A 20,741-nucleotide genomic window follows, 5' to 3' on the forward strand; every position below is an offset into this window, starting at 1 on the left:
TGGTCTAGACCTGCTCTATGCGCAAACTGCCTTGATGTAACTTTGGAATGAGTTGGCGCTATATAAATAAATCTGATTTGATTTGATTTGTAAGAAAATTGAGTAATTGTGCATTTTTGCTTTCATGTGAAAAGTGTAAAATGCTCTTAAACTTTAGACTGAACTAAAAACCTTTTCCCCTTTCTTCTTCACTGCAGCTTTGCGTAAGTAACTCCCATATACTTTAAGCATGTGGTCCAGCGTGTGGATTGTTTAAATGTTAAGAATATATCATGCATGGATGAAAATGTTGCTGCATGTCAGTTGTGTTTATTTTTGCATACTTCCAACGGACAGTGGCATGATTTGGCCAAATTATCCGAGACCAATTGACATCATGCCGCTGTGTAATGTTTGAAGTGGGAGCTGCAGCGAGCATAAAACGGCGAGTTTTCATTGGATCGCTCGGGGTGTCTTTAATGGCATCGTTATGATCTCAGAGGGTGCCTGTAGATTCTCAGTGGTGTGATGAAATTATACTGCCACGCTTTGGCTGGGCTCGTGCTTCAGGCCTGGCAGGAGCGAAGATTGGATGAAGGTTGTGGTGACCGGGAGACATGCAGACATGCAGACACACCATTGAGTGTGTCTCCGGTCTAATGTCCCTGTCTTCCCCACGCACTTAGTTGTGTTTGACACTGAAAATAAGCCAACCGAGGTAAAACAAATACCTGCGTCTTGATGGTGAACTCTCTATCCCTTTAGCTTAATCAGCTATGTCAAACTTCAGCCTGCTGTTGCTGTAAGCTTTATGCTGTCGTAACCTGCTCTCTGTTCATCTGCGAAGGCCCAAATCCCTTGAAAGCCAGAACCATCTCCCCACATCGTGCTGCGTCCCCGTTCTTCCCAAACGCAACATGACGGGCACGTTAACACTCATTCGCACCCAGAGCAACCAAAAACAGAAGGGAAACACCGCAAATGGAGAAGAATGCGGCCATTAGAGCAAATTAGATGAAGCAGCTTGTGAAAAGGGAACGAGTTGATGGTGTGTTTCATGGTAAGTTACTGCCAATTATGTTGAATTGTCTTTGCACAAAAAAAAAAAAAAAAAAAACAGAAAAGAATCAAAGACTTTTTTGGGATTCATACTCTGTAATAAGGTTGGCTTTTGATGGCTGATGGTCAAAAATACACAATTTCAAGCCTTAAATATCTTCCAAAGCCTAGACACAACGATGACGGGAATGAAGATTTTAACAAGCATCTACTCTAACAGCCCTCTATGAAATCTACACAACACATATACAATAATTCAACAACAGAAATAATAATACAGCCAATAAAAGGGCTTTCATCCTGCATGTCTATGCTTTCATATTGGCTGTTGTCTTGTTGTCTTGTACCCTTATTTTCTACAGCATATTGTTGGCAAAATGTCTCCCTGACTGCTACTAATAATATTTCTCTGGTGTACATTACAGTTAATTGAAGTGCAGCAGCTGTCAGAATAATTACATGCTGATGTTTGCGACTTGGCAGGGAAGGATTACACTCAGCCACAAGCTCTGGAGAGTTTCCTTCCCCCCCTCCCTCCTTTTTTTTTTTTCTTCGTCCAATGAGCCGACGCTATTTCAGCCAAATGCCAACAGAAGAGCTGGCTCGGAGACAGAAGCGAGAGATGGATTCTGTTTGGCTAATTAGATACACACTGAGGGACACTGGAAAACTGAGGTAATCATGGGACCTGTTTACAAAAGAAACAATATTTAGAAATTCAGTGAGGTGTGAAATTCTTAAATACCTTACATGTGATCAATTCATTCGTTTGGATTTTTTTGAATCCCATTACAAAAACATTTGGTCGACATGTTCATCCAGGAGCTATTCTGTCAATAGTCATCTATAACACTGATGGATTCTTTACGAGGAGAAATTCAACTGTGGGTCACAAGAGCTTAAACTTCAACGTCAAATCCAACTGCTCAAATGACCGCAACTTCTCCTGGCTGCTGTTGGTGAGATACAAGTCCACTCTGCAGAAATCCACTGGACTTCTGCCTCCTCGATCTTTTTGAGCTCTGCTTTCAACTCCCTGAACGCCAGGGCAATATCTCCATTAACAATCACTTTGTCAAACAGGTGACCGTACTGGTTCTCCATCGCGTCAGCCAGCTCAATCATGTCCTCAAAATCCTCCTCCTGTAAAAAAAAAAAACAGAGAGAGAACACGTTTGAGCTTCCATACCTTCCATAGCTCCGTTCAAACTCTTTCCTGGTTTGGTTTCTGTGTCTTTTTTTTCACTATCAATCAGCAGGAGAAGAGAGCCTACACAGGAGACGTAATCAAAGGAATAAAAACAGCAACTCATGATTAATGATGATCTTGTTAATATGACAAACACTGCTGACGGAACAGCTAAAGCCATGCCATGTGGTGGTTGTTTCACAATAATCTGCACATACAGGGCTACGACCATTCAGCTCCACTGACTGAGGTGTTGCACATCGTTACATGCCCTGTGCTGAGCACATACAGCCATGCTGCAACACAGGTGACCCTGTGGGTTTAATATGGGCAACGTGGGCAGCAAATGGTATCTCAGGAGTCAGATGTCCAGTTTAAAACACACGTGCCCTTAAACACGCATTTCTATTGTTTTCAGAGAGACGCCCCCCCCCCAAAACTCATTTTCTCAGATTGTTCTATATAAAAACAACATGATAAAATGGCCTCACCTATTGGTATGCTGTGGGTCAACAAGCCACCCATCAGGCAGCGCTGTCTCTTAAATGACTCCTGGGGTGCAAACTGCAGGGTCAGCCATGCGTAAGATGTGTGTAAGACTACGCTGTATGTGTGTGCTGGGGGGGGTTGGGGCCATACACCGAGGCCTCGTACCACTCTGTAGGTTACAAGATAAAGCACCTGACTTCTCACGTGTTGCATGGTCTGTTTGTGTTGTCGTTTCTCTTACTGAAAAGATCCTGACTGGGTTTGCATCGTCGTCATCAGAAATGAATTTTGCTCTCCGCCTGGTCAGTCGGAGCTCCTCAATATGCGGGGGTTTCACGAACACAACATATGGTTTGAATTCAGATGTGTAGACACGCTTTATTTTCTGTAAAAAAAAAAAAAAAACACCCAAAAACAAAAAAAGAGAGGTGAATCGATGAAGATGAAATTTTGGTATAGATACACAAACATGAAGGTTGTGCATGTGTCATGTGCATCAAGCTGACGGCTTTATTACAAATGTAGTAAATGCTGAATTACCTTAAATGCTGCAGCTGGATATGAGAGACTTGTGTTTAGAGATCACTGTTGGTCCGACTCGTCAGACTGCATAAATGCCTGCATGCCTGCATTCATCACAACCTCTGCTAGAAATCTCGTTTTGATTGTCAGCTTCATTTTGCCTGTCGCAACCCCTCTGTCTACATCTTCATGTCCCACAGGACTGCAACCATGTAGAATAGGGGAGCGTGTAGAAGGCACCAGCTCCTCTTGTTCGGCAGGACTTTATTTACCACATAATGCCTCATCAGCACAGACACCATGACAAAGTAGTAGCATGCAGCTTCTCACTGGCTTTCCCCCACGTGAACACTGTCAGTTGTGTTCAACGAGGCCAGGCCGAGCAGGAAACATCACTGCCAGAGATTAAAATATGCTGCGGCAACCCACCGTGACATTACCCTCTGGTGTGTGAGCTGTGGGGCCTTGAGTTTGTAAATTGGCTGTCACCATCTTGGTTTTTTAGAACCAGAAGAAGCCATAATTGGACGAGAGGGTGGAGCCGTAGGAGAGAGGGCAGGATTTGACCCGCTTTGTACTTTCTCTGGCAGGTCACTCTGCGTATAACAGTTTTTCAATGAGACAATCCATCCTCCACTTCATGCTCTGTTTTACTCTAAATGGGGCCATCATTTAAAAACATTTTTACATCAAATTCCAAAGAAGAAGACTTAAAACAAGAGACTGAGACTGTAAACACACCAGGAAGACATTTGCTGAGCTAGTAAATGGTGTGAGAAGTAGGAACATTTTCACATAGACTTCAGTAGAGCCTGGCTTCTCTTTACAACCAGTGGAGTCGCCCCCTGATGGTTATTAGACAGAAGCCAGGTTTAATGCTTTTCAGCAGCAGAATCTCTCTGGGTGACCCATGGGACCTATGTCCTGTGACTGTGAGTTTTGATTACTGAAAAGGCTTTTCTTTCTTTTTTTTTTTTCGGTAGTATGAAACACCAGTGTGATTAAATTACCAAGGACAGAGGCATTATTTTGGCAACAAAAATGATTTCATAATTGCATAATCCTTACACTGGGATGTACATCCAGCAGGCAGACCCTGCCCTGAGCCATCACTCTGTGCACAGCGTCTACACTTGTTCCATAGTAATGGCCTTGGTATCGCCCGTACTCTATAAACCTGCAGCAGGAAAAAAAACAGGACAGAATGAGACAGGAAAGCGAGTAACACAAAATGGGCATCAGACAGCAGAGAGTGAGGGAGCAAAAGAGAAGAGAGGCTATTTTTAACACAGTGGGGAAGCAAATCTCCAGAGCAACACCAACTTATACACTACCTGTGATTTAGAATCTCCTCCTCGAACAGGCGAATTGATACAAAATGATAATCGACCCCCTCACTCTCCTGCCTTCTCTTCTCACGTGTGGTGTCTGAAAGAGGGCAGGCTGGGAGGCTGAAAATGGCTTGAAGAATGCGGGAAAAATGTGCCTGAGGTAAAGGTGGCCGCTACGAAACTTGAAGTGATGTCTGTCTTACATGGTACCGTGACGCCATAGTGGTCAGGGTCAGAGATCAGAAGCCTCCTCTTCAGCTCGTTGACGCCGACTCCACTTGGCCCTGAAGGCAAAAATCAAAACACTGTGTTCTGTATGTGGGTATTCATTCCCAATATCACTGTGTACTAATGTTTTCCTTATGACAGATCCAGCATTGAATAGGCTGACTGATCTGGTGACACATCTGTCTTTATCATCAGAGAAGGGAGTCAGACAGTCAGAGCTCTGATTTCATACTGATTTCAGTCGAAAAACCAGCTTCAGTCTTCTTCTGTCTCCGTCTCTGTATCGAACTTTTAATGCCCCTTTACCCTTTGTATAATCCATAGTACAGGTGGCATCTGTAAAGCCAGTGTAGTGTAGGAGGCACAGGATGACGCACACACACTGCAGCATCTGGGATTTTTTTTCTGCTGCAGATTTCTCCGTCCCCAGATTGCATCAGACTCTAATGGAGCACTGTCTGAAAGTAGGATTCCTGACATACCTGCCTTTTCCATCATTGCGTTGCATGAGTTTGATACATTACAAAATATCAAGTTTATAGACTCTCTGCTCTTACACTGCTAATGTGTTTAACAGCTGCTCCACAGAACTGGAGAGGCACATCACCAGTCTCTGTGGATACTTTCGTCTTCAAGAGTTACACAATCTGCGGGGCTTAAAATGGCTCACGGTCACTTTCACCAACTATCCCGGGGCATAACGGTCTGTTGTTTCACTCTGAGTGCGTATGCAATGCAAACAAAAAAAGGATATATTTCCAACCTGGTCAAACATCCCTTAGCTGGTCCTGTTTTAGCCATCCAGTTTGGTTTTCCAGTCTATAACTCTCATTGCCAATAAGCTATATATTCTTAACTATGACCTCTGGTCATTGAAGGGCCTTCACAGCAGACAGTAAAACGTAATCCACAGTTGGGGGAAGCTCCAAATCAATTAAAGAGGTCTAAATCTAAATCCATGCTGTCTTAACTGTTCCAGTTTGATGATGGAGCACTTGGCTGACATTATGAGGGATCTTATTCGCAATCTGCTCATCTTTTTTTCTCAATTCATCTATCATTTATCTCTTCTCTATCTAGTTTTGCAATTCTTCAGGTCACTGTTTCTCTTCTCTTTTCGCCTACCACTTGTATTTTTTCCCCTCATCTCCCATCTCGTGTCGTCTCGTTTTTCCTCCACTCCCTCTCAGTCGCAGATGACCTACAGTCGTATTGTAATATGACATTAAAAAGACCCACAGTGGGACTCACTGAAATTCCACAGGGAGAGATATAGCTCAAGGATACATAGAGCAGACCTGCAGGATTGGCAGAGAAGTGAATATGGGGTGGGCCACTAGGTAACTTAAGAGAACACAATATATTCTGACTTGGGGGTTTCTGACAGTGTTTACGTGGGTCTGATGGGAAAGGATCGCTCCTGCACTCAAAGGCAGGAACATAAATCTTCATCAATGCATTACTTTTTCTTTTGATCAACAACAGCTTTAATAATTCTGCCCTTTTAGTGAGTGGAATCATGTTATTTTGAATTTTTCACATGGACAAAAAAAAAAAGCAATGGGATAATATAAAACAGAGCACAGTTGACCACAGTATATTGTACCGCAGTAACTACCTTTACTTACATTTTTACCTACCATTGTTAGGCTAATTAGCAGAAACCAATTTTTAAGTATTAAGTATCATTGTTCTGCGTGTTGATGTGGATTTATGTTGAGCTCATACACACCAACCAGAACCACCAGGCGGTGTCGGTCCTTGGGGTCTCTGCGGTAGGGGATCACCTCCATGTAGGTCGGGGGACGGATTGAGCCATGTACCCCTGCACTCCACCTCCTGGACCGTGCCGCTTCTCTGGCCCAACTGCTCTTTCTGCCGAGTCGGAAACTCCTTCTTGAACCAGCTGGGAAATGGATAAAGAGGCCTTCGACCTGATGAGTGTATTAGCGAGTGTGTGTTTTGTACTTTGTGCTTCACCCACCTGCCAGGTGTATCACTAGAAAACCAGCAGGAGGATAATGTCATTGTGACAACCCTAAAACCTGTATACATTGATTTGACAGACACAGAAATTTATCCATCACAATAGTCTAATTTCCTTTTATTTACTTTTATTCAAATTTTTAGATTTCGGCTTGATTTTTTTTTATTTTCTATCAGGACTTGATTTACTCCCATTATTCCTTACTCATTTAGCTTCCCTTGGTGCATCACTTTCATTAAAATGCAAGCATGTCTACTATGAATCAAAAGTGAAAAGCGCCCAATATCCCAAATACCACTAAGGGCAGCTACAATTGGAAGCAGCGAATAGAAGAGTGTAATGCTGAAATCATCAACGCTACCACCCAAAGTCTGCAGTCAGGCTTTATCCTGGAGAGCACAAATCTCCAGCTAGAGACAACAAGTCAGTCCGTCATGTGTAGCTTGTAGGCCGTCTGACATGCAGCGTCTGCCATGTGGCTGTGGTCTGGCCTGGCTTGGCTGGATCACTCTCTTTCATGATGTTAACTGCAGCTGAGTGATGGTGCCAGGCTTTCTTTGACGTCAGCTGTAATTTCACTTTGTAAGCATATCTATCCATTTCCTCTCCGGGCCTCATTCTGAGAGCATGTCGCTACGGGCAGGGATTTCAAGTTTTTGTTTACACAGATTTTAAATTGATGATTTTACTCATAAATGAAAAGGGATATTGCATGCTGTATAAACTTAATTTTATATGGAAAAAAAAAAAATCTTAATTCAGAGAGTGGAATGAGGTCTAGAGGAAAGCATCTTGTGAAGTAAAATCTGAATTCATTCCAGCAGTGGAGTTCAACTGTCACTGAAAATGCTCTCATCCAAAAGTTTGGAAATGATACAAAATATTTCTACTAACTAGACACTATGGAGCAAAGTCAAGGTCGACAAATGTCTTCAGCACGTAACGGGTGTATTTTTAACAGGTCTGGAGGTAGCAGGCAGCGCTGAACTGTTTGCTGACTTTGTTTACGGTTAACAGATATTTGTGATGAGAAAGTAGATGCACATATTTCCAAAAATGTCAAGCCACACATATATATCTTCACAGAACAGGCTGACATCAGCTAACAGTTAAAAATCTGTTGGTTCAGGACAAGCGAGTATAAGCTATTGTTTCGGTTTTGCCCTCTTTACCATGTCTTACAGTAACTTGTGCATCTGCAATACGCCACCATGAGGCTTCGTTGTCACCATCTCTCTCTGATTCCACTGCATGCAGTCGTGTGGTTGTTCACCATCAAAAAGGCTTTGCATTCCAGAGAATTATCTGTCCTTGTATAGATGTGAGGAATCTTTCTGCACTCTCAAATACACACACACAAACACATCATATCTAATACATGAGATCAAGACATAATGGGATAAATGGGGAAGCTGAAACCGCATTCGCTTTTCTAGTCCTTCACCCCAAATCTCCAAACCACAAAGCTACATCATCATTTGAACTGGTCTGCATGGTAAATTTAACTGGAGTGTCCCGTCTAGCTGGTTTTTCTCCATCTGCTTCTTGATGCATATTCAATATATGGGTGCTGTTGTGCAGCAGTGAATGGCTCGGAGTTGCATTGTGTTGTGTCATACTGACCACCGTTACAGTATCAGTGGGATATGAGTGGAACAAGTTAAACATCTCACCAATGTGGATCCCTGTTATAGCTCCGTAGTCTACATCCTCCATGACTGGAAAAACAGGAAGAGAGAAGAGGAAAGAGTGAGGAAATTGTGGATTCAAACCACAGGGAGATGACATGTGCATTGCTCTGAAATTTCATACTTCAAGTATTAACATATGTTCTGACCCAAATGCCCCAATATTTTGCTTTGGAAATTCTAATAATGGTTTTATTTCGATATAATATCCACGGCTCAGAAATATTAATAACTACCTTACTCTTACTAAGCCATTGCTGGAGAAAAACTGAATCACATTGTAGAAGGCTTAAATACACTTTAAACCTGTTTGATTACAACAAAGGAACAGTTGATAGACTCCTTTCCATTTGGAAATATGCTTTTGGGGAGAATTACAGGATTATTATCTTTGGATAACTTAAAACCAAAGCCTGCGATATGCATGTCTATTTTATTGTTTCAATCATTCGGATTCAAAAGAAAATTTAAACACACAATACCTTCCCCCTCATCTGTGTAGCATGTGGAGTAAAAAACAAAAGTTGTGAGTACTGAGCTCACCCCAACCTTTAGACGTGACCTGTCACCGCTTAGCTTATCACCGAAGGAGCTCGATTGTGTTTATTGTTAAGTCTTAAAAAGCTTTTTACTCTTTTCAGGTGTGGTGAGTTTATGGGCAAATGATGGCAGGTCAGCACCTGATGGTTTAACTTGCCGAGGCTTGAACAGGGCTTTGGGTCGCTGAAGTGCAACTCTTCTGTGTCGAACCAGATAATACAAACATGAGTTTTGGCATGGATTCAATTAAAATGACTTGCATATATTATATGACAGATATAATATATTTTCTCATAAAGACAAAAAGACCACCTCTCTTGCAGCTGCCGTGAAGGAATGAGCCCGGCTCGACTTTTGCTGTCCATGAAGTGACAGGCCTGCCACCAGGTGTCATCCTCCATGCTGACAATCTGCAGTACGTCGCCCCTTTTAAAAGAAACGGCTGCATCCTTGCACGGGATGGTGGGATCTTCATTTGGATCGTAGTCAAAAAGAGCCCGTACAAAGAGCTTAGGACAGAAAATCAGTGACTACGCTTAGCAGTCAAACAGATGATTAACAATTGAAAACGCATTCTGCTTTATTTATTAATTCGTGTTTTGTGTTCTCCACTGCAGTATCATGAACTTCTATGTCTTGGCAATGCACGTCATCATCTGGCTTTCCTTCACGTGTCATTTTTGAGAAATGACCACAATCACTGAACATAATTTGTCCTAATGCATTGCATAATGCTTGCTCTAACCGTTTCCAGCTTCAACATCCACTCCATCTTTATTAACAAAGAAAGTTGTGGAACTTGAAATTTTCGACATGTGGAATATGAAATATGGAATATGTTAATGTTAAATTGAGTATATATGTTTCAACAGACAGGACTTGCATGAAATAATATATCGTGCCTTTAAATGACAAAAAGCTGTAAACTGTAGTCACTGAGTGTCTCTTCTGTGCCTGTCTGATCTGAATCAACCACACTCCTGTAGTGACAACACTGTGGCGAAAACACAAACAAAATAAAACAAAACCAAAACACATAATCCAGGAAGATTTTGAGTTCATATTTACTGTACCTTCTTGTTTGAAGACATTTCTTCCTTTGAGGAAGCAGGGATGATCTTGAATGTGATATCACCCTGAGAACAGGCCTGTGCAAGAACAGTTTAGTAGTGGTATTAGAAATATGCTTCCGTTTGGAGCATTAGCATGAGATGAATCGATGCCAGTTAGTTAGTTTAGCCAAGCAACTATAGATATACATATTTATGCCCAACAGAAAAAAAAATCTGAAAATGTGCTTAGCAAGCAGTTGTTTTCAGAATTCATATAAAGCTAAGCTATGTGTCTCCTGTCTGTTCCTTCAGATTCCTTTGGGCTGGATAGTTTCTACCGTCCTACCAGTGAACTGTATACCTCCAATGGATGGCACCATTTGTTTTGAAGCATATTTCGCTGCTTTAAAACAAATATGCTATTTATTCATATTTGAGCGACAACTTCTTAGAACTGCCATGCCCAGTTGTGGTAGGAAATTTCTGAAACGTTGTTAGCTCCAACCCTTCAGTTGGAGTAAATGGCGCTGGAGCTGAGACACAGATGAGGTAGAGACGGTGAGAAGTATAGAGTGACGGATTCACACCTTGATGGGTTTTGTCTTTTCATGGGATTTATTTAAAATCTAAAACAATGCCAGCTTTATGCTTTATGCTCCACCCCTGAAGAGAAACAGCAGCAGTGAAACTAACCAGCAGAGGAAGGACTTCCTTTGGTTTCCTGTGCTCCAGTGAGATCCCATTCACCTCCTTCAGCTCATCTCCTTCATGGATCAGTCCTTGAAAGTGTTGGAAATGCACCCATGGCATTAATTTACAATTAACCATCACATTATTACCACAACATAATGTAAAGGTAAAGTGGATTGTGCTAACTGAGAGATTATACAGCTCACCGCTTTTATCGGCTGCACCTCCTCTCATGATTCGTGCCACTACGATAGCACCAGTAGTTTTATCTCTCTTAATTGTTGCTCCCTTGAGGATGGTGATTAGTGAGTGAAATGATGATGGACAAACAAATAGCAGACACACAGAGGGAAAGAGGTCAAGCATTTATAGTCTGAAAACAACATATTGATTTTATTACAGGCCAGACAATCCTCTAATTCAGAGTCACTTTGTTCCAGTGAAGGTTATTTGTATCGAGACGAGATCATTTAGCCAGCTGCCTTCATGTAACACACTGAGCGCTGGAAAAGGTTATCCAAATCAACATTATTTTCAACACATGTTACTGATGTGGAGCAAATCGCAATGGAAAGAGCATCTTATGTTGCTGACTCCAATCAGCTCACGCTTGGGTGTAACCCTGTTGTCTGGAAAACAGAAACATGCTGGATCGATCAAAGAGGCCGAGTCAGAAAAAGGTCAGTCCTTTTCCAATCTACTTTTGAGATTAATAAAAGGGTATGGTCTTTATTATTGCTTCTGAACGCATTCCCACCAACACAAAAGCATGCACTCACACACGCACACACACACAAAAATGTCTATCATGAAGCTAATTATTCTCCATAATTTACCCTAAAATCGTGTTTTTCATAAGAATATTTTCTCCTTCAAATTTTTTGGCAAGGTTGTTTGTGTTTTACTTTCTGGGAATCTCATTGAAACCTGTCAACATATTTAAATAAGATTTGCTGAAAGCAGGGACAAAGGTTAACAAATGAACGCTTTGTTTTTTATGTGTATCCTATCCATCGTTCTTGTTTTGTTTTTTTTTCAGTGGAATTGCATATTTGCATGTCAGGGCATCTTTTAATATTTCTGGTATTTTCTAATGAAATCCTCTCGACAAATTGGACCAAATCTGGCCCATGTTCCCTAAGCTGTCCATCACTATATGCATTTTATGGTGAGCTTTATCAAGATGTTAAAAAAAAAAAAGAATGCTTTTTACTGTTAAAATAACAAATTTGGAGAATTTCGTGGCCTTGGCAGCGGTATGCACTCGTACTTTCTTTAGCTTTGAGTCCAGTTTCACTTGATCCAGGAAATTTCCAGAAATAAGTGACAATGGCTTGGACTGAGGTGGAATTAGGCCAACCGTTGTGGCAGTATGAGGAAAATGAGTAATGATGAAAGACCTTGAAACAAGTTAATTTACAGCAGGAGCAGAAATTATCTTAATCCCCTTAAATTTAAAATACTGCTTGAAAGGAAAACATTAAAAAAATCGTATTTTTTCAGTGCACCCTCTGTACATGCTTGCGCGCCACAAAGACACACACAATAATGAAGAAACTATGTTCTGCGTCACAGCAGATATATGGCAACGATGATGTGGAAGAATTGACTCTGTGGATTCCTAGCTGGGGAAAGCGAGCAGCAGCCCAGAGGCAAAGGTGATCCAGGCGGCTGCAGGAACCTTTCCTCATGCTTCCTGTCATTCCAAGAGCTTTCGTTGGCATACACAGCTACACAACGGATTGCTGTTCAACAACATGTCATAAATTCAGACTTCAGATATAAACAGAGCTTTGAATGTTTTATTCCTTTAAACTGCTTGTGTATCTCAGTTTTTGAGCTGTACAAATGGCAAATTTTTAGGCGCATTAATCATGTTTCATGGTTGTCTCAACTTAAATGCCTCTTTGTGTTGTGTACGTTGTGAGGACAGGTAGGCAAAATTAGAAACAGATCCGCATGTGGCCAAGTCTACTGTAGCCGTCCTTTCAGCCGTTATGAGGATACTTACAGGTACAGAGAGAAATTTATTTTACATGTTTTTACTGTCAGGGCAAACTGACAGTTCTGGATCATTATTTGTGATTAACCTTTGACGGTAAAATGGCAGCGCTGGTGGTTGAGTGGTTAGCATGTGTGCTATGTAATTGCAGCGTGCTGGATTTGATTAAAGCCTGGGACCTACACTGCAGGTCATTCCCCCCCTCTCTTTCTCTCTGCTCTTTTCCTTTTTAGCTAGGTACTGATTGAAATAAAGGCATAAAAAGTCAAAAAATGTATTTTTGAAAAAAATAATGATGAACAAAATAAAATGAAATAAAAAAATCAATGATTAATATACAAAATTTTACTGTATAACGAGTTTTCATGGGTAATATGTGCATTCATTTTCTTGCTGAGCGTTAGCTCAGAAGAATGATACTTCTTGATTGAGCTCAAGCTATCAGGCAGCCTCGTTGGCGCTGTCTAAACAACAACAAAACAAAAAAGCCAACCGTCACATCTGAAAATAAAGAATCAACAAATAACAGTATATCCCTACAGCTAGGTTACACTTTAACCTGAGGTAACATTTCATCTAAGATTGTTTGGATTTTTACTTTAAGCTTTGACAGACAAACACACATCAACTGACCAGGGGTTCTTTGGTTTTGACCAGACTGACAATTTTGACTGAATCCTCCTCCTCCTCCAGGACGTCGTCAGGTACTGGTGGCAGAGTAGGCTCAAAGTCTCTCTGAGCTATAGCATCGTGGACAAACAGGAGACTCTGTGAGGGAAACACAAATGCAGTGGCTGCTGTGGGTTCGGGTATGCCATCTTGAATTGGATGCAGTAGTTGGACAAGTCTGTTTTAATGTATCTCATCTTATGCAGAAAAAAAAATGGCACTGTGGAAGGACGGTGAGCAGTGCACTCCAAACAAAATGGAAAGTGGCGTGTTGACTGTCAAGCTCCTGTCAGGATTGTGAATAAATGCCAGTGTAACCATTGCACATGTCTGTTTATTTCATGTCATCCACTCCAGATCACAGCGTTTGCCATCACAGGCATAGATATTTTGGTTCGAGATAGCTGAATGCATTTGTAAGGTAAAAAAAAAATAATAATGTGAAGTCAAACAAATATGTAACCAATCCCCGTTGACTCATTAAATGTGACTTGGTATAGTGAATGAAGCTGCACAAATATTCAAACAAGTTTGTCTGGCTTGTTCGACTCACTACAGCAACTGCATCCAAATACAGCACTTTCCTTTTGGTTGCAAACTTTGAGTTTTGCCCAAGCCAACATGCCAAATTAGGTTTAGGTTGGAGTGCGCTGCCAGCCCGAGGGCCACCTGAGAGCAGTCCCCCACGTCACTCATCATTCCTCTGCCTGCAAATGTACTGGTTCAGCTCAAGCATCAAAAAACTTCCTTCTCCAGCGCAGGACTGGGAATTGATCTATGAGTCACTCTCAATGCCCAGAGAAAGAGTACAGTTAAGCTCATTTTTGTTGATGTTGGCACTGTGAAAACTCCAGGTTTGTTTGCAGAAAAACAATATTCTGGATAAATGTTAATCTCATACTATGAGCCCACATAAAGTGCTGTTCCAAAAATTGGGAAATGCTGTAATAAAAAAGAATCAGATCAGGTGAAACACGTGTTCATCAACTTAATTTTAACAATCAGCCAATCCATCTGTCAGTTATTCTACTTGTTATTCCTTCGTCCATCAACAGTTTCTCTGCTCAGAACCTGCCAGTGTCTGAGCAATGTGTCTCTGGCCACTTTCAGAGAAAGGTTTTCAAAAAACAAACATTCATTTACAGAATATTATAGCTAGTGTCTCTCATAAGTATGTGTGAGCTGCTGCGTTGGGGCCAAGAACAAACAGGTCATTAAGACTGTTAAAACAAACCTGTTAGTTCTCTCCTGGCTGCAACTCCTCATTAAGGATGCCCACAAATTCTGGAGCGCGCTGGAAAACCATTCACCGTGTAGGCTGTGTGTGTATGCAGATGTGTGTCTGAAATATGACTGTCAGCAGATTTGAAATAAGGAAACATGCATTTGAGTTGTCTGGGCTTCTAGATGACTGACTCTAACAAACATGAGAGGGGAGTAGATTAGATTCCATGCCAGTGTGGTTAATAGATGTCAGCACCTCTGTGAGCAGAATGATGAGGTGAAATCAAATTAAATAAAATTTACAGTTGGATTAATTTTTTCAGTTTGTGTAACCCGTATAAGAAGCAACTGTAGAAAACCGACTGCCGTTAGTCTTTTGATGTGTGAGTAAGCTCAAGTGTTCAGTTGCCTGAACTGCTTCAGAATAGATGAGGTGAGGTGTGACAGCATGGAAATCAGGCTCTCAGATTACAGTCCCAGCGTTAGTTTAGTGTTAAGAAAAATGACTGAACATGTAACTACACTGTTCGTAAGTGAGTTTATTTCATCGTTAATGATCCTTTCAGATTGGCGCACTGGAGTAGAAGGAAGCAACATAAAATCATCCGACTGGATTACGCTTCATAAATGGTCCGTGTGAATGGCAATTTTAGGACATGCTTTGGTGACAGAAAACAGTTTAGGGGTGTGTGTGTGTGTGTGTGTGTGTGTGTGTCTGTGTACGCACTTGCGCGATATTGTTAGAGAAATGAAGAAATCACTTGAGGGAATAGTTAGAAATCTTTCTAGAAATCTATACTTTCTGCTCTTGAGAGAGTTACACGATAGCTCGATTTCACTGTTATATCTGCCTTATTGTAGAGTAAAGACTGGAAACAGAGAAATAGTCTAAAGGTAACAAAAACTGCCAGGCAGCCAGCACATCAAAACCTCATAATGATAGAAGATTGATCACTGTAAAAACAAGTGATTGTAGTTTTCTGGGTTGTTAGTTGGATTTCTTCTATTTAAACTGAGAAAAGCCAGCTGTTTTTTCTTTCCCAAGTCTTAATGCTAAGCTAACTATTTCATATTTAATGGACATATTCTTCTTGGCCAACTCTCAGCAGGAAGAGAACTGAAAATAGAGGCAGCCGGCATGGTTTGTCTGGAAACAACTGAGATATGATGTGTTCATGATCTTTGGAGGTGCTTGTAGCCAGATTTTCTTTTCTACATTTAGACTGTTTTCAGTCTTTTGGCTTAACTAAACAAAACTAAGTGTCTCCTGGCTCTAGCGCCACATTTAATGGTTTAACTTCATACAATGGCTAGACACAGTTGGAAACAGTTAGATCCCTTTTTCTTTCATCAGTACAAAAAACTAAATGTAAAAATGTCAAGATGCTTCTTTGCAGTGAGAATTGTGACTAACCAGGGGTTTGTACCAGGCTAAGATAACTGGCTACAAGCTGCAACTTCATATTTATTGTATTTATTGTATAACCATGAAAGTTTTCAATGCTAACCTTCAGCTAGAAAGCAAATGCACATACTTTTCAGGATATTGAACCATTTCATTCAATCGTTAGATTTTTTTGGTGGTAATGATGTGATCTGATTGGAGAAAGGATGTGGCCGTAGAGGTTTTAGGTGATTTGTGATACTCGTCACTACCTTAAAGTACCTTAAAGTGGGGTTTGGAAAAGAGAACAACCAGTTCTTTGACTTCATTGCTCCAGCCTTGATATATCAGCTCCTCTGCCAACTGGAAGGAGAAAAAAGATGAAAGAAAGGCAGGATGTGTATTTTTTTATAATTAGAGGTATGCATTTATATCATGGCCTGAGTGAGGTTTGTTCTAGTCTACGCTGCACTAGCCAAAAGAGACAGAGAGAAGCAGGGAGACGAATAAAACGGTTAACTTCATTTTGCAAAACATCATTGTTGGTTCTTTTATGTGTCCCAATTTTCTTTTCTTTACTTGATGTCAACTATTTGCTTGTGTGCCTCCTATGGTTTTATGTATTATAGTTACTGTTGGAAAAAAAAAAAAGCTCCTGAATGTTCAAGGCTATACAAGAGCTCAAACGGAGCAGCCTTAAGCGTCATCAACAAGTGGAGAGGCGGCGAGAGACCGTGTGCAGTCGCCCGTCTTGTCAAGCATATTACTGTAATGACTTCTACTGCTTCAAGATGTCGCGGCACACTCCAGAGACACAATGCATGAAGGTCATTAGTTTCCACTGTGAGCAAACAGAAGCCTCTCTGAAGGGAAACAGACCCATGGTTTGGCCCTTCCAGTAGGTCCTGATGATTTAAGCCAGGCGGAGAGTGGTTGTCGAACTCAATCTGAAGCAAGGGGAATGAAGGGAAGGAGATGGAGAGGAGTACGGGGGAAAGGATAGGGATAGATAGACATTATGGAAACATAGCTGGATTTATAGAATACAGGGTATAGGAAAAAGATAAAGGGAAAATGAAGGGAAGAGAACACAAGAGGGGAGGAGGAGTAAAGATAAAGGAATGGGAATGGGGTTCACTGATGGAGGCGAGATGGAAGCACAGAGTAAGGCAAAAGTGTGAAAAGATCATCATTGTTTTGTACAATCCAGGAACAACAGAAGGAAAAATGGCGGAATGAGGGTGGGTGGTGATTACAATAGAACAAAGGAGTTAAGAGAATGACTAAACGCAAAAGAGAAACTGGTATTGGAAATATGAATCACATCTGAAGGGAATAGACATCGCTTCTGCCATTATGAATCACAAGTATAAGGGCAGTACTCTGTCACTTCATTTTAAATCTGAAATCAATTGTATTCCTGCAGCCTGAAATATTAGACTACACACAAAATGGATTTAGCAGCTGTCTGCTGAGCACTGTCCTTAGCGACCTGACTGCTGGCAAATACAATCGCATCTACTTTGAAACACCTTTCAAGTGGCAGTATCTGAGGTGACAGAGTTTCGAGATAATATTTCACGATTCAGTGCACATGATAAGGAATGTACAATCCACTCATACTTCTGTGTGATAGGAAAATCATCTGTGTAACAGCGGAAGCAGTTTAAACAGTGAAAAACTCCTTCTTGTTAACTGTCATTCAAACTGTGTGCGTCTATCTGCAAAAGAGTTTTGGAGAGGGTCACTTACATCAGAGGCCAGACATGCTGCATGCTCCTGGACGGGGATGGGGCTTCGCTTCTCAAAGCGCTTCAGTCGCTCATGGATCTGTCATGTCAGTAAAGTATCACAATAAAGGTCCTTCCTGCAGTAAAATAGCACTTACTGCAGTATGTTCTGCTCGTGGTAATCCAAACACGGCTGCTATTCCTACTGCTAACACTACAACTGCAAAAAACAGGACAAACAACCCAGTTGGACGAAGTAATTTAGTTTATGATAATAAAATAAAAAAAACTTTTGAATTTGTGATGCTATCTTGGCTAAAACACATCCAATAGAATTTCATAATGAGTCTTCTTTTTTAAGGTGTTGGAGATTTCCCATTTACTTTTCTTATATTTACTTCTGGATCTATGTATATTAAAGTTTTGAACTGCTTTTACTTTAATTGAGAATTTTAAATTTCTGCTCCCTTTTATCCCTACAGACTTCAAAGTCAAATATCGCTTTTTTCAGTTTACTGCATTGTTTCACAAAATTAAAATAAAAAAACTATATTGTACTGTTGCTAACTATGATACATAGTTATATTATATTTCTCAACAGTATACACATATAAGTATGCCACATACTGTTTATAGTGTAACACTATCAGGCTTATGTTTGCCTGTATAACACCATACTGCATTCACATGTTTCTACTTTTTCAAGTCCAGGACTTTTACTGAGATAGGTGGAACAAAGAAATAATGTAAATAAGCATAGATAAACAATAAATCATTGTTGTGGGATTATGTCTTCACCTTGAAGAGCAGGTGAAGCTTCTTCTCCATCAACATGCTGTGGAGGAACCTGTAGTCCTCCTCTCTGTCCGTATGAGACTCTGTTCCAGACATCACTGATGATAGCAGCCTGCACACGCCTGAGGAGGAACAACCACGCACGGCCACATGTAAAAATGTACACATCCACCACATCAATGAGGAGTTCACAAGAATGCACTTAGAATGTTGTGAGACACAGTCAGGAGCCCAAAGAGAGAGGTGAACAGTTAAAATGAGGATGTGATGCAAAACCTCATCACCGGAACCTTTCATAGTGACAAGGACAATTCATCCTTAAAGGCAGAACAACTGAAGTGAAGACAAAAAGCAAAATCTGTTGTGATCATGAGGATTATTATGTGCATGTATAACCCATGAATCCTTGGACACTTTGCACGCACCTCTGTGTTCTGTTCGGCTCAGCATCCTCCCCGCTCTGAAAAAAACAAAAGAAAAAATAAAACGTACTATAGTAGTGTGATTTTTGTTGCTTCAGATTTTCTTTTTAACCATATAGAGAAAAAATAAGGTGTGACTGTGAAAGATATGATTATTGTGTTTTTTAAATAGATGCAAAAAAAAATGTATGTGAGATATTACTGCCACCTAATGCTGGTATGAGATATTTCAACATTACGACATTACAGTGATATTCTGTTCCATTGCATCTGACCATGCCAATAAATTATGAAACCAGTCAATGTTTGATCAACTAAGATTAAGTTTGTTCTGTTTATGACATTAGCAGATTGCTACACTGGTCAGTATTCATACATGAAACAAAAGATGAATGCATAACTCATACTGCCGCATAATAACTGGATATCTTAGAATGAATTTATTTTTCCTATGCCAGAGCTCAATCACTTTAGCAAAAGTGCACTTATTAGATAATAGGATAAAGCTCTGGAGACTAAAATTGTTGAGTAAGGCCCCACTGGCATGGCTACAGGATGGCTTACACACTGATATTTGTGTTTCACTTATATTTTTTAAATGTTTCAGTTGTTGATGACATAAGAAACTATACATAAATAATATTTCTGAACATATCCCTGAAAAGCAACAAACAATGCAAAACTTAAATTGCACTCACCAGAGACAGGACATTCCATTAGGCCAGCACAGGCAGACCATATTGCTTAATATCTGAAAGATAAGAGCTGCATTTGAACATCCACTTGTAGAGAGAAGTCATTTACTGTTCAACTGGCCCGATGGTGAAAGAGACTGTCTCTTTTTCAGTCGATATGTGTCGGGTCTGACCTAAATCAAGCCAGCAGTTAATCGATACAGCAATCAAATAGCATGGGCCATAATGTTATTCAATAGCAGGGTCACTCTCCTCATGACTGCCACTACAGACAATTATTTACACAGGTTTCACTGAACACAATATCAGCAACAGCATCATTCCAGCAGCCTTTTCTTTAAGATCAGTTCACACTTGGGGGTCACAGCAGTCACAGTCTGGGTTTTACATTTAAAAGATCAAAGTGTATCTTAAAAGGGAAATGTGCCGAACTTGATTATCACAGGAGTTGGGATTTTGATGGAAACTCCTGTGACAATAGAAATCCATTCACGTCAGTCCATTGGATCTGGATCAGGGGCCACGTCCCCTGTGCAAAGCAACTATTGGCTTTTCATAATCAATCTGACCTCTGACCTGTGGTTGGACAGATGTGCAATTTAGAGAAACAAATATTGAATTATCCTCATTAAGTACAGAAATAAAGGTTAGTGATTACTCTTTGGAAACAGACCCGGGGGATTTGATTTATTTATTGATCTTCATTTTACACTGTGAAATGTTTGAGAACTAATTCCCATTTACAAACATGACCAGAGCGCCAGCCTCCACGCACGGACCAAATAGAGAGGGGCTCTGTCAGACAGGCTGTTCATGGAGGGGACAGTGTTCACGCCATTCGCGTCTGCAGACACCGGAGGGCGGTGAGGACGTGGGTGTGTCCCAGAACAAGGCCGGCCAACGGGCCATGGAGCCGGAGGAGGAGCCGGCGGCCTACCAGCTGCGTTTTCAGCTGCGTCACGTTGTCCACAGACAGCCGGGCCTGCACCGGAAGTTAAGCCACCGACTTCAAAATAACAGCCCAAACTCTGGGGCTGTGATTTTCTTTCCTAACGTTTCGTAACTT

General features: G+C 40.9%; 1 protein-coding gene across 1 annotated transcript; it reads right to left on the reverse strand.

The window, feature by feature from the left end:
• Nucleotides 1-1,902: 1,902 nt before the first annotated feature.
• Nucleotides 1,903-18,654, reverse strand: LOC115057553 (MAGUK p55 subfamily member 7-like). Its single transcript, XM_029524707.1, has 16 exons — nucleotides 18,562-18,654; nucleotides 17,786-17,863; nucleotides 16,316-16,396; nucleotides 13,390-13,524; nucleotides 10,961-11,042; nucleotides 10,758-10,843; nucleotides 10,086-10,160; nucleotides 9,325-9,521; nucleotides 9,153-9,211; nucleotides 6,530-6,703; nucleotides 4,773-4,853; nucleotides 4,573-4,666; nucleotides 4,307-4,415; nucleotides 2,958-3,101; nucleotides 2,035-2,181; nucleotides 1,903-1,920 (listed from the first exon to the last, which is right to left on the reverse strand). The coding sequence occupies exons 1-16, from the start codon at nucleotides 18,652-18,654 to the stop codon at nucleotides 1,903-1,905; spliced, it is 1,653 nt and encodes a 550-aa protein (XP_029380567.1).
• Nucleotides 18,655-20,741: the final 2,087 nt, after the last annotated feature.

This window comes from Echeneis naucrates, chromosome 17 (genome assembly GCF_900963305.1).
Source record: "Echeneis naucrates chromosome 17, fEcheNa1.1, whole genome shotgun sequence".
Classification (NCBI taxonomy): domain Eukaryota; kingdom Metazoa; phylum Chordata; class Actinopteri; order Carangiformes; family Echeneidae; genus Echeneis; species Echeneis naucrates.